The sequence below is a fragment of the Chenopodium album genome, chromosome 20 (genome assembly GCF_948465745.1).
Source record: "Chenopodium album chromosome 20, dcCheAlbu1.1, whole genome shotgun sequence".
Lineage (NCBI taxonomy): Eukaryota > Viridiplantae > Streptophyta > Magnoliopsida > Caryophyllales > Amaranthaceae > Chenopodium > Chenopodium album.
The window spans coordinates 39,445,585-39,458,429 of NC_137853.1; the positions used below are offsets into that span (position 1 = coordinate 39,445,585).

General features: G+C 35.8%; 2 protein-coding genes and 1 pseudogene across 2 annotated transcripts; 1 reads left to right on the forward strand and 2 right to left on the reverse strand.

Moving 5' to 3' along the window:
* Positions 1-3,406: 3,406 nt before the first annotated feature.
* LOC145599516 (CST complex subunit STN1 pseudogene) lies at positions 3,407-3,987 on the reverse strand (annotated as a pseudogene).
* Positions 3,988-4,801: 814 nt separating this feature from the next.
* Positions 4,802-9,079, reverse strand: LOC145598743 (uncharacterized). The gene is made up of 7 exons (XM_081655132.1): positions 8,932-9,079; positions 7,381-7,480; positions 6,214-6,327; positions 5,837-6,115; positions 5,573-5,686; positions 5,216-5,288; positions 4,802-5,126 (listed from the first exon to the last, which is right to left on the reverse strand). The coding sequence occupies exons 2-7, from the start codon at positions 7,441-7,443 to the stop codon at positions 5,089-5,091; spliced, it is 681 nt and encodes a 226-aa protein (XP_081511258.1). The 5' UTR covers positions 7,444-7,480; positions 8,932-9,079; the 3' UTR covers positions 4,802-5,088.
* Positions 9,080-9,651: 572 nt separating this feature from the next.
* LOC145597842 (uncharacterized) lies at positions 9,652-12,687 on the forward strand. Its single transcript, XM_081654094.1, has 5 exons — positions 9,652-9,841; positions 9,966-10,015; positions 10,578-10,704; positions 11,468-11,572; positions 11,956-12,687. The coding sequence occupies exons 1-5, from the start codon at positions 9,727-9,729 to the stop codon at positions 12,576-12,578; spliced, it is 1,020 nt and encodes a 339-aa protein (XP_081510220.1). The 5' UTR covers positions 9,652-9,726; the 3' UTR covers positions 12,579-12,687.
* Positions 12,688-12,845: the final 158 nt, after the last annotated feature.

Consider the following 12,845-nt stretch of genomic DNA (forward strand, 5'->3'; position numbering starts at 1 on the left):
TTGGAGGGATCCATCTTCTCCCTATATATAAATTTATTTATTTATTTATTTATTTTTTTTTTTTCCCACTATTAGAGACAAGGCCTTGGGCACTGATGCCGCAGCTGTAGCCCATGACCACATGCCTAGGCCCTTGGGGTGCTGATGCTACTGTCATCGCCCAGCCAAGGCATGGGCACTGTAGCTGCTCCCCAGTCAAGGCCTTCCCTAGTCTAGGCATGGGGCATGAGCACAAGGATATATTATAAAAACACCTCATCCTTAACAAACACCTATGCATGGCTATAGAGGGTAGTGTCTTGGCTTACCTTAGGGCCAAGGCCAAAGGCGAGGCGAGGCAAGGCAAGGCGAGGCAACTTAAGACATTAGTATAAGCGGTGGCCAAGGCTTATAATGGCTGGGGAACCAAGTTGGCCTCCCGAGGCCCTTTGAGAACCTGATAAAGCACCTCGATGCCTAATTACTGGACTTAAAATTTTCTAAGGGAAGCTAACTTTGAAGGCTATCACTCAGACGATTTTGAGGCCCGGTGTCAAATATTCAAGTTATAGTTATGATGCATCCCAAGAACCTATAATGTTGTTTGGAACCATATACAACTAAGCCTTTAGTTATTGAAAAAAGGTGTGTAATTAACTGGTTAAAAGATAAAGTGGATGATTCTAACCACCCAAATGGTCTCTCGGGGTCCCATAGGGTCCATGGAAAGCACATCATTCTCTTTCCTTTTCGGACTTAAAAAGGTCAAGAAGGGTATAATTCATGTTTTTGGACTAATTTTGAGAATTTTTTTTCAAAATTGATGTGAATGTAGGAGGTATCACCTAGGATCATAAAATTGGTTTGGAAGCATGATAGGCCTACCAATTGGTCTATAAAGTTCTGAAAATAAGTTTGGTTCAATTATATGGTTATTTGAGAGAAATTTGCGTAAGTGTTGCAACTTGCAACATATAATATCAATCAACAATTAGGTCTCTTAGGGTCCTATTAAGGTGTCAGAATTACTTCAATAGTGTATCGTAGCCACACCCACCCATTACCACTGTCAATGCATAAATAGTTTATATCGATGTTACACACCCAATTACCATTGCTGATAGAGGTTGTTTACAATTGTTCATAGTGAGATCTTTGTAAAAGAATTCAAAGGAACATCATCTCAAGGTTGGCGGGAACAATCATAAATGACAAAAAATCATAACACTTATTTTTGCAACATTCCCTATTTTAACTCCATATTATCAAATGAATTATATAAATAGATATTGAATTTACAAAAAAGAATTATAAACACAAACATGTAAACCGTAACCTAATCACTAACTCAATTCTTCATTCTCACAGTTTTCTATATCCTATTTTTGGTTCAAACAAGCTCTGAACCCCTAAAACGAGCACACTAGGAACATCGCGATCCCCCACAATATCAATTACCCATCCCCATATCCCCCCCCCCCCCTAGTTTTTCCCTTTTAACACTATTTTTCTAATGTTTTTTCAGAAAAATAATCTGAAGATTTTTACCGTATGTTGGATTTTTGGACAAAAAAGGGGTGTTATAAAGTTAATAACATTTTCACAAGTTTTGAGCTATCATTATACTATTGTCAATTAGATATTTACTGGGCAACTGGGCATACAATCAAAATCTAAAATAAAGCTCTATAGGGGAAGGTGGGCAACTCAAGTGCATCTAAGGGGCCTTCCCCGTGCTTAGGGAAGTGATGTGCATGGCCAAGTAGTGTGCTTACAAAAATCCCACGTAGTTCTTGAGAATAATGACAGCTTCAAGCTAGTGCATGAGGACCTGGCCACCCCATGCAGTCTAGAATGATGTGGACCTGACCTATGAAGTCGACATCATTCTATCTTGACCCCATTATAAGAAAAATGGAAACAAACTCCTTACCTCTCCCTCCTCGCATCCTTTCCTTCTCTGTTCATCCCCTCCTTTCCCTTCACATGTTTAACCAAACATGATTTAAGGCATTAAGCCCACTAACAATAAAAAATATATCTATATTTTCTTGTCCCCTAAAATTGTGCTTACAGTATTAGTTAGTAGCTATAGATAAATTTTTGGTACTTTTGTTACTGAAACCGAAGCTTTCATAAATCTTCTTCTAATTAATTCATGTTCATGCCCCTCTCACCTCGGTGTAGGTTACTTCCATTGATGCATGCATAAACACCTTTACACCATGAAGAATATGATTTCAAGATTTAAGGGATGTTAACTTTTTTACAAGTGATCATAGGACCTCTAAGGTTCTATCTATGGTCTTTCCCAAATTATTAAGGAGGCTTTATGATATCTTAAAATCTTATAAATCACCATCAAATAAATTCAAAATTTTATACTATTGGCTCGTTTCACATAGACATCAAGAATTGTAACCTCTTTAGGGTATAAGAGTTTTTTTTTTTTTTGCCTCCAATCAAACTTCATATTGTTTTCCTTGTCATAATGTCCTCAAACCTCATATACATTTTCAAGTGGCTCCATAATCCCCATAAGAAATATTCTGAGATCTTCAAGCTCTACACAATACCATTGAGCAATAAATAAAAACAACCAAAACATGTTACCAGTTGCACTTACATATAAACTTGTTTAGACATTGATCATGAGCATAAAGATGCCCTTAGCATTAGATCTTAAAGTTATTGTAGATCAACAACCTCTCATTATGTGGCCTTGAGGTTCAGGTAAAGTTGTCCTCAACCGAAAGACCCATCTAAGAATCAAACAAAATTAACTCTTGAGTTGTCCCATAAAATCATCCATATGCATATTCATTGCATTGGCTAGTATGCTTCAAGTTCTCACCTTTATTCTCATGTTCGGTAATATTATCACTTGAATCACTTAAGCTATCAAGAAAATACTTGCTGGATATCTCCTTGAATTACCATATAGCACACCACAACAGTACGAATACACCAAGGATAAATAATAGTCTCTTTAGGGCAACAGACTTCAGAATTCACTAGGTTTAATCGATTTAGACCAGATGATAGAAACTCTATGCTAAATTAATGAAGCAAATTTCTAAATCAAACCTGTCCTGACTAAACCAGATTAAATTTGGCAAGTGATTTACTGAGTTTATATGTCCTATATATACTCAAGAACCTTACATTCTAATACATCCATGTATGGCTATATCACTCAAATATTATAACTTATATAGCCTATGCTTTTGATCAACCAATTCTAGCTCCTAATACTTTCATAAACACTACAACCCATTCTAGACAATGATCTTAAGTCTAATTATTACAACACAATTTCAACAATTTACCATATACTATGAACACTGTGTTACAATCATAAACAACCCAATTGCACAAATAATTTAACAAGCAAAACAGTAGAATTTAGCTTAAAAGACAATTACCCTCATTTCTTGTAAGACAGAACATCATAGCGCTTCCGAGCCAACTTTACACAATCCAACCAATGCAAAATCTGGTAATTGGTATCTCTCTCCACCACAACATCATCCACCGTAATCTGTATCAAACCACGAAAACCCGAAACCCGGCCACGAACCCTGACATCAAAACCAATTTGAACTCGGCTAGAATGAATGTTTGCCATTTGGGCAATTGAGTGAACATCTGATGGGCATCTCCGAGAAAAGTAAGAAGAAGTCATCTGATTCAACCAAAGAATACATTGAACACACCCAGTTCCATCATCAATGGAAAACCTCAGGAATTTGTCGGGTTTGAGGTCTCGGGTCACAACAACTCCGAATACTTCGATCCGAGAAATGGGTACTCCTTTACGGTAGAAGACAATCGGGTCGCGGGAAGAAGAGGAGGAGAGAGAATGGGATTGGGTTTGACATTGATGTTGTGAAGCGAATTGGGGTTGATTGAGGGTTCGTAGTTTGCTGGTTTCTTGTTTGGATGATTTGACATTTCTGGGAATTTGAATGAATTTGGTAGGTTTTTCTGGGTTTTGGTGATTTTACAAGGAAGAGAATGGTTTTGGCGGGAAAGCTATGGTGGATGTGATCAAGTGAAACCTAATTAGATTTGGGGTTGGGAGTTAGGTTAAAAATGCTGAAGTTGGAGTGAATCCTTGATTAAGGATTCTTGTGCATGTTTGCCTAATTATTTGCGTCGTATTGTTATAGTATATGATACTTTGTTCCATCAATAATTCAATTACTTTTTTAAGTTTAAACTAGAATGTACCCGTGCTAATGCACTGATATATATTTTAGAGGGAAAATAAAAATAAAAAAAAAAAAAAAAAACTACATAAGAAATGGAACTGATAGTTAGTTAGTCACTCGAATTTGGGAAGTTATTGGCCATTAGGAGAGAGTATGGGATGTTGTTTGGGATATTAGTTATTCTTAATGGTAATTGAAGTTTTGAAATTGTGATAAGAGTTGTAAAAATGGCATTTTAAGTATTTGTTAAATTGTGAATTACTTGGTGCCTTGGTATCACTCTAAGAATGCTCTTGTGCTTGTCTTTGCAATATCATGTGCGTGCCATATAAACTTAGAAACCATTATTAGTTTTCTAAAGGTCCAAATTGTGTCAGCTCGGGAAAAATGAAAAAGGGCCATAAGGGCTACGTTGCATATGTTAGGCTAATGCCTAAATCTAAGAACGAATCACATTTATATTATCTATAGTCACAATTCACCAAAATTGAACATTTTACCCTTCTATTATCATAGTTTTTGGAAGGAAGATGCCACTAACATAATAATACAAGTACTTCATGTAATTATAACAGATCTTTAATAAGACATTCAGTGGTTCACTGATATGATGCATAGATCAATTTTGCTCTTTAATAATGGTACAAGCATAGATCAATTTTCTTATACAAGATGAATTCTCTTATAAGACATTCAGTGGTTCACTGATATGATGCAAAAATGAGCTTGCTAACATTACAAGACTAACCCTAACAAATTGGTACATTAAAAAATATTGTGGATTGAGTATAAATACTGAACAAGCTTACGATTACAAGTAAGCTTGATACAACTGACAAGAGAAACAATCCATGAAGATATTGCATGATCAATTCTATGAAGGATTTTCTGCAGCTCATCCAACCATGCTGCGCTTTCTACCCCTTTGTCTAACTGCAACAATAAAACCGAACAAGTGAGCACAGATACACAAAGAGGAACAGCAGCAGATCAAGAGAAGGAAGACAAAGGAAATATAGTACCTTGAGCTAGCTTGTTTGTTGTGGAGCACCACTGCTTTGAGGATTTCTTGTATGCAGCTAGCACCTGTTCCATCTACACAAAAATATTTGTTTTTAAACACAATGGAAACAGAACATATCCTCTAAATAATTTTAATTAACATCTTTATCTTTCCCCCAATGTCACTGTGATCTGTGAAGGACCACTATTGTCGAGTAATAATTGATGCAGCACAGTAAAGAAAATTTACAGAATGGAAAACCCAGCAGTTCCTACATACGTATTCCCATAAAAGCCATTGATTGTGGTTTAGTATAAAGAAACTAATAAACTCTCTGCTTGATCATACAACATGAATAGGATCCAATATAACCTACCACATTTCCACAAGAAGAGTGCATAGAAATCAATGCCCTTTCAAGTACATATAAATCCACTGCTTTGTCTTCTGGTAAAGTAGACGTGAAGCTAAGGCCAAAGTCAATGAGCACCTGAAAAACATCACAGAAAACACTAAGAGATCTTTCTCTGATGGGCTCACCCCCCCCCCCCCCCCCCCCCTCTTTCTCTCTCTCTCTCCAACTTAAAAGTTTAATTTTTCCTTCCCAACTACAGTAACAAATATCAAAATAGAATCTCACCAGTTGATTGGTATCCTTATGAATCAACATATTTGAGGTTGTCAAATCTCCATGTATAAGGCCACCATCATGCAATTTTGCAATAGAGTTACCTATCTGTGTTGCAATATCCTGTAAACGTTCTTCAACAATTCCATTAGCACCAAACTCAAGAAATAATTCCTTAACCATAGGGCCATCAACATACTCAAATGTTAGAGTATGTAATATGGGGTCCACTGCAAATAGAACTGGAGTTGCAACTCCTAACTTTCTCGCTTTTGTCATGCACCGGGCTTCCTGGTCAAAATCAAAAAAAATTTTGGTTAGGAAACAATAGCTTACCGACAAATTTGACAAAAGTCAGGAGTTAAATGACTGCATGGTAAACAGCTTACTGCATTCAAGCGCTTTAGTGTAAGTTTTGAGTCCAGTGTTGGATGCCTATACTTCTTTGAAAACCGCTCCTTTACAATAGATCTTCTTCCAACAAAGGTTGACTCAAAAACCCTCTGAAAATGAAAGAAATAAAACATATAATTAGGGATATTAGAAGCAGCATAGACAAAAGATCAAATTAGTAGTCTCTGAAAACTTCTGAATAAAATTAAAACACACAGCAAACATGAGTTGACACCATTCTGTTGGGAGCTCTTTGGGCATGAAAGAAAGTCAGTATTATTACTCATGTATCAAAGTTAGACACTTTGACAGAAGGAAACCGTGATTAGGGAGAAGGGGGAGAAAGTATCACGTGTAGTAAGCTCCCCCCGCGGGGTATGGAAATGTTTCTACCACAACAAATGTTCCAGAAAAATCATGGAGAATAAAACAGCTCATGCTCAGACCTCTACTGGAGCATCGGATGGGACTTCTGGCCATCCATCTACTTAATAAATATTTTATTTTATCCATGATAAAGTAAATATTTATGGTAACTATGCTAACTATGCCGAGGAATATGGTAACTATGCTGCTCGTATCTACAACTCCACTACCCCCCGTCCTGCTAGCAGCCTAAACTTTTGGCACGCCCCTCCTGAAAACATTGTAAAGCTGAACACCGATGCCTCCCTCGCAGATGAAGGTTGGGTGGGACTTGGTGTGGCTGCCAGAAACCACGAGGGTAAAATCTTATGGGCTGCTACTTGCCGTGTTAAAGCTTTCTGGCCACCGGATGTTGCTGAAGCGAAGGCTCTGCTCCTTGCTCTGAAAACTGGTAGAAAATATGGGATGCAGGACATTATTCTCGAGTCCGATTGCAAGCTGGTTATTGATCGTCTGTCCAAGAAGGCTATTTGCTCTACTGAATTGGATACTGTTTTAGGAGACATTCTTTATTTTTGCACTTTCTTTAATTCTGTCACTTGGTCACATGTGAAACGTGACAGTAATTGTGTTGCCCACTCGTTAGCTAAGTTTATTCCGTTTGGAGTTGAACAAATATGGGAGAATCATTGTCCCCAAATTGTTACTCCGTATGTACTCATGGATCGCGTTGCGAGGAATTAATAAAATGCTTAGCTCCCTTTCAAAAAAAAAAAAAAAGTAAATATTTAACTCACAGCTTCAGCGCCTTGTTTCAGTAGAATGAGACCCCTGTTTTTTTCATCAGTCTCGATCTCCATTCCAGAATAAAGCAACTAGAAACTGGGCTTTTTCAAACTGCAGTAACAAGAATGCACCAATATAGGTGAGAATGTTAGATCAAAAGAACGAGTTCAAATTTCCTACACATTGGATACTCAAACTTCCTTAACTCATATAAAATCATGATAACCTGAAGCTAAATAAATGAAATAGAAGTCATGATAACAAGCTAAATCAACATTCAACAAGCAGCTATGGTGTATTGGTGTAACATAAACATGAACAGTATTATAAACACTGCTGATACAAAAGCAAACTGATCATCACACAGAATCCTCAAATCATAACATGAGCAATGTACAGCAGTGGTATAGCAGCAGTGGTATAGGCATATAGCCACCGTCAAAGGACACCCTTACTAAGCCTTCACAAAGAAGGGAGCAGAAATTCAGAACACAGATAAATTATGACCCTCAACATACAAGCAACAAATAAAAAAATCGTAGTTTTGCTACAAAAGCTTGAAAGATCCTCTATACAGTTATAAATTTATATCGAGCAAAACCATGAATAATATTTAGACAATTACTCGTACAATATACTTTGAGCTTCCTGGAAAGAAGAAACCGGATATAATTTGAAAAGCACAATTTCTAACATAACACCAGATATAATCTTTCTGAATTTCAAGAGCTTAGTTAGGGAGGGAGGTTGATCTATCAACTCTTGATTTTATTTTCAACCTTTGCAAGTCAAAACAATTCAAGTTTGCCATCAAGGTTCTATTAAATTTTAAACATAAACTTTCAAAACGAATTAAAACGTGGAGTGACAACAATTACCTATATGTACTCATTTATTTTCAATGATCCACATAAATTAGACAATCTAAGGCCAAATAAATTAAGCAGCATCAGAAATTTGAATTGGTGATCCTCAGCCTCATTTGGCCTATAACAGTCCCTGACTTCAAGGAATCAACCACATTGAGAAAACCAATTTACAAGAAAAAGCTAACAACAACATCAAATTAAGAAATCAAAACTATTTCTTCTTCTTTGTCAAAACCATCCAAAAATTATAACTACTTCAATACTTGACTGCATATGTCGCAATTGATATCCTTTAAATTACATAGCAAAAATAACCTAGCTTCATAATTACATGATAAAAATAAATTGGCTGGCAGATACAGCTAATATTTCTGATATAATCTAATACCCAGAAAAAAAAAAAAAAAAAAAAAAAAAAAAAAACATGTTCCTCCTTGTTCATTGTCTATTAATCCATAGGAGAGCTTAACCCAACAAAACCCACCCATAATTTTCAATAACAAACAATAAAATCATTTGAATTCACCAAATATAATGTGTAATTGATATGGGTTTAGCTTCAATTTAGCGATGTTAACTATAAAACATGTATAATTTGTGAATAATACCCCCGAAAGTTTGCAAAATAGAGCAAATTAAACTAACTTCGACAACAACAAAAAACCCCTAATTTTCAAGAAAAAAGAGACAAACCTGATGAATGTGAATGACGTTGAATTTGAATGTTGTTGAATTTGGTCGATTTAATTGAATGTGATTCGGTCGAATGGCGGTCTGACAATGGCGGAAGGAAGAGAGTGGGAGATACAAATACTCCCGTACTCTAAACTCTAGGCCAAGCTCTTAAAGAGGGTGTAAATTAAAAACTGCTCTAGTTATCAACGATAATAAGTTAATACGTGGGTAATATTAGTCAAAGTTTTACGTCGTCAATATCTCATTTGGATACCAATTGGTTGTTGGTATGGTGGTAATTGGGACTACAATTGGTAGGAAGGACTCGTATTCGATCCCCGCAATAATAATTGGAGGAAACTGGAACCTAACCACTTAAAATTGATCCTTGAATTCGAATTAGCCGAAAGAAAAAAAAATCTCATTCAGATGATTTAGGGTGTTTGATTAGGAGATGTTTGGTTGTTTGAGGCAATTAGACAAACAATAGATTTGATTAGCTTACGCTTCTAATGTGAGTGTTTGGTCGAGAGATAATTGAAAGAGAGTTTTTAGTCAAAAATAATAAAATCAATTAGTCAAACAAGCTCACACAATAAAACCTTAAAACTCTAACAAGCTAGTTTAAACAGCTAATAGAGATAAGTCAATAGTTTTCCAAAAAAATCAATGATGTCATCTATGATCCATATCAAAATTTAATCCATATCCATTTATTTGGGAGCATATATAAAGGCTGAAATCATAAAATTGATAAAGTTAAAAAACCCTCACAAAGTAAAAATAAACATCTTAAATTCCCCCCTCTCTCTAATGGCAGATCAAGGAAAGCAGGCTGAGATTTTTGAGCTTGACAATGGTTCAATGCATGTCAAAATCTCAAACTATGGCTGCACAATCACTTCTTTATCAATCCCTGACAAAGATGGTACATTAATTTTCAATAAAAGTTTTAATCTTTTCATCAAATTTAAGTTTTTTCCTTAATTTCTTTTCCGGGTTTATTTATTGCATGTATGATAATTGATGGGTTTTGTCTAATTTTTGTGAAGGTAAACTTGCGGATGTTGTATTGGGATTTGATTCTGTCGACCCTTACTTGGTAATTTATCTCTTTCTTTCCAGGATTTTGCATTGGATTTTTGATTTGATCAATAATTTTATTTTGAGTTTTTGTATTTTATTGATGAATAGCGTCTGTTTATTTCGTAAATATTTTATTGAATTTTTGGAATTTCTGATGAAAATTAGTTTAGATGGCATCAGCTTGTTGGTTAAATTCATGAACATTGTGGAATTAAAAAATTTATGAATGGGGTTCAATATATGTATGATACGAGTATGGATTTTTAATAATTTGAGTTGTGTATTCTAGATCAATTCTGAAAAATCTTAAAGGTTGTAATGTTGTTATGATAATACACTTAGGTAATTCAGTAAGTGAGTCTTTTCCTGCAGTCAACCAAACTCAATTATAAATTCAAGCCCAAGTTTGGATCCTGAAACAAATATACTTGTATTTGCCTTTGAGGCTGAATGCAACATCAGTTGTTCTTCATGTTGAATTTCTTTACATTTAAGCTGTCGGGTTTCTTTGCAACAAGTAATGATCTAAGATCTTCGATGTTTCTGTCCGTTGTTTATTGTCTAATTTTTTAACTCAGCAAGGAGCTGGATCATATTTTGGTTGCATTGTCGGTCGTGTTGCAAATCGAATTAAGAATGGGAAGTTTACACTAAATGGAGTTGAGTACTCTTTGCCTGTGAACAAGCCTCCAAATAGTCTCCATGGTAAGATAACTTTAGCTTTTTAGATTCTTAAACTTGTGTTATCTCTGTATACATATCTCTGCAACTGTTGACAGATGAGATCTATTATTTGTTGCTTTCCTTTGTTTATAAATTGTCATGTGAGACTCACTAGTCTTGGTTTTTAAAATTTTAAATTCTCTTTGGATATACTCCGTAGTACATATTGACTTTTTGTTGTTGAAGACAGAATCTGATAAATATTATTGGATCAAGCCTTCTATCTGTCTTCTTTAGGCCTGTTATCTTTCAAAAGGGTGTGACCGTGTTCTTTACATACTCCCTGAACTCTTAGAGTTAAGTGTGGTTGTGAATTGAATTTAGGTATCCCTTATCAGCCCTAAACTTAACTTGTTTGAACTAAGTGGTATTGAATCTAACTTACTCCACCTGAATCTATTGTTCTTGAAATAAGTGAAAAGACAGCGAGAACACTGAAGGCCTAGGTTTTTTTTTTTTCCTTCTTATATGATTCAAGTGCCACATTGCATTTATGCCTATATAAGTCTAGGTCCAAAAAGTGAACTGGTGGCCAAAGCACTACGATTGACATTATTAACATCTTAATACAGTGTGAACTCAAATTGGGCCATTGTTTCGCTTGGATTCTAGTTCCATGTGGTTTAGTTTAGACATCAAATTATGTTCCTCTTATCTGTACAGATAGCTGGAACCTACTGCATTCCTGGATTGCTAACCTTATTTCCTTATGTGTTTCCTTATAATTTTCGATCTTTTCATTTAGGTGGCCATAAAGGATTTGACAAGCAGATCTGGGATGTAGTTGCATACGAGAAAAATGGCACTCCCTCCATTACTTTTAAGTATCACAGTCATGATGGCGAGGAAGGTATGCACTCTATTGTATCCTCCCTCTTCTGCTGACTACTGAATTTTTTAGTGCGTGTTTTCAGAGTTTACATCAAAGAACATTGCATATTTTACACCTAGTTTATACACTAGATTAAGTGTTTGGATGAGAATACAAAAGTATCACTTAGTATATTTTTTATTTTCAATTTTCTATTTGTAATTCCTTACCGTGATTCTGTAGACCTGATTTATATGTCAAATACATTTTGAAAGAATCTGCTAACGCTAATACTGAATATACTCCAATAAAATCAAACTTCCTAGTACAATTTTCTAACATCCACCTGTTTGTAAAATATAGTGTTGTCAAATCTATTCTTTTTCCAAACAAAGCCCTAAGAATTGTGTTTCATGAAATAGGTTATCCTGGTGATCTTTCTGTGACTGCAACATATACTCTTACTTCCAAGACAACCATGAGGCTAGACATGGAAGCTATGGCTGAGAACAAGGCAACTCCAGTCAATCTTGCTCAGCATACATATTGGAATCTAGCAGGGCATAATTCAGGCCCTGTGGTTGACCATCATATTCAAATATGGGCAAATCACTACACCCCAGTTGACGAGAACACAGTCCCAACCGGAGAAATTGTCTCAGTTAAAGGCACACCATTCGATTTTACTTCGGAGAAGAGGATCAGTCAGGATATTGATAAAGTTGGCATGGGCTATGATCACAATTATGTGCTTGACTGTGGGGATGAAAAGACAGGATTAAAACACGCTGCCAAAGTCAGGGAACCTTTGAGCAAAAGGGTACTTGACCTCTGGACTAGTGCCCCTGGCATGCAATTCTACACTGGTAACTATGTGAATGGAGTCAGTGGGAAAGGTGGGGCTGTTTACAACAAACATGCTGGACTTTGTCTCGAGACACAAGGATTCCCGAACGCTATTAACCAACCGAATTTCCCTTCTGTTGTTGTTGAACCTGGTAAAAAATATCAGCACAGCATGCTGTTTGAGTTCTCAATTGCATAGAGTTACTTTTGTAGGTTCTGTTTTAGTAGTTCCAAAATAATATATGTCCCACCTGTGTAATGGCTTGCAGACTGATTCCATAATAAATGAATAATGTGTGATTTTATTATCCTTTTGTATGCAAGATTTGCCATGTGTTATACATTTCGTAGTTTGTAAATTGTACTGATGCGTCAAAATTAACATCATTTAATGTGTTATAATTCATTAGCAGGAGAGAGTTAAACTGGTTTATAATTCATGCCCGAGGTGTTCAATCCAGCTCTT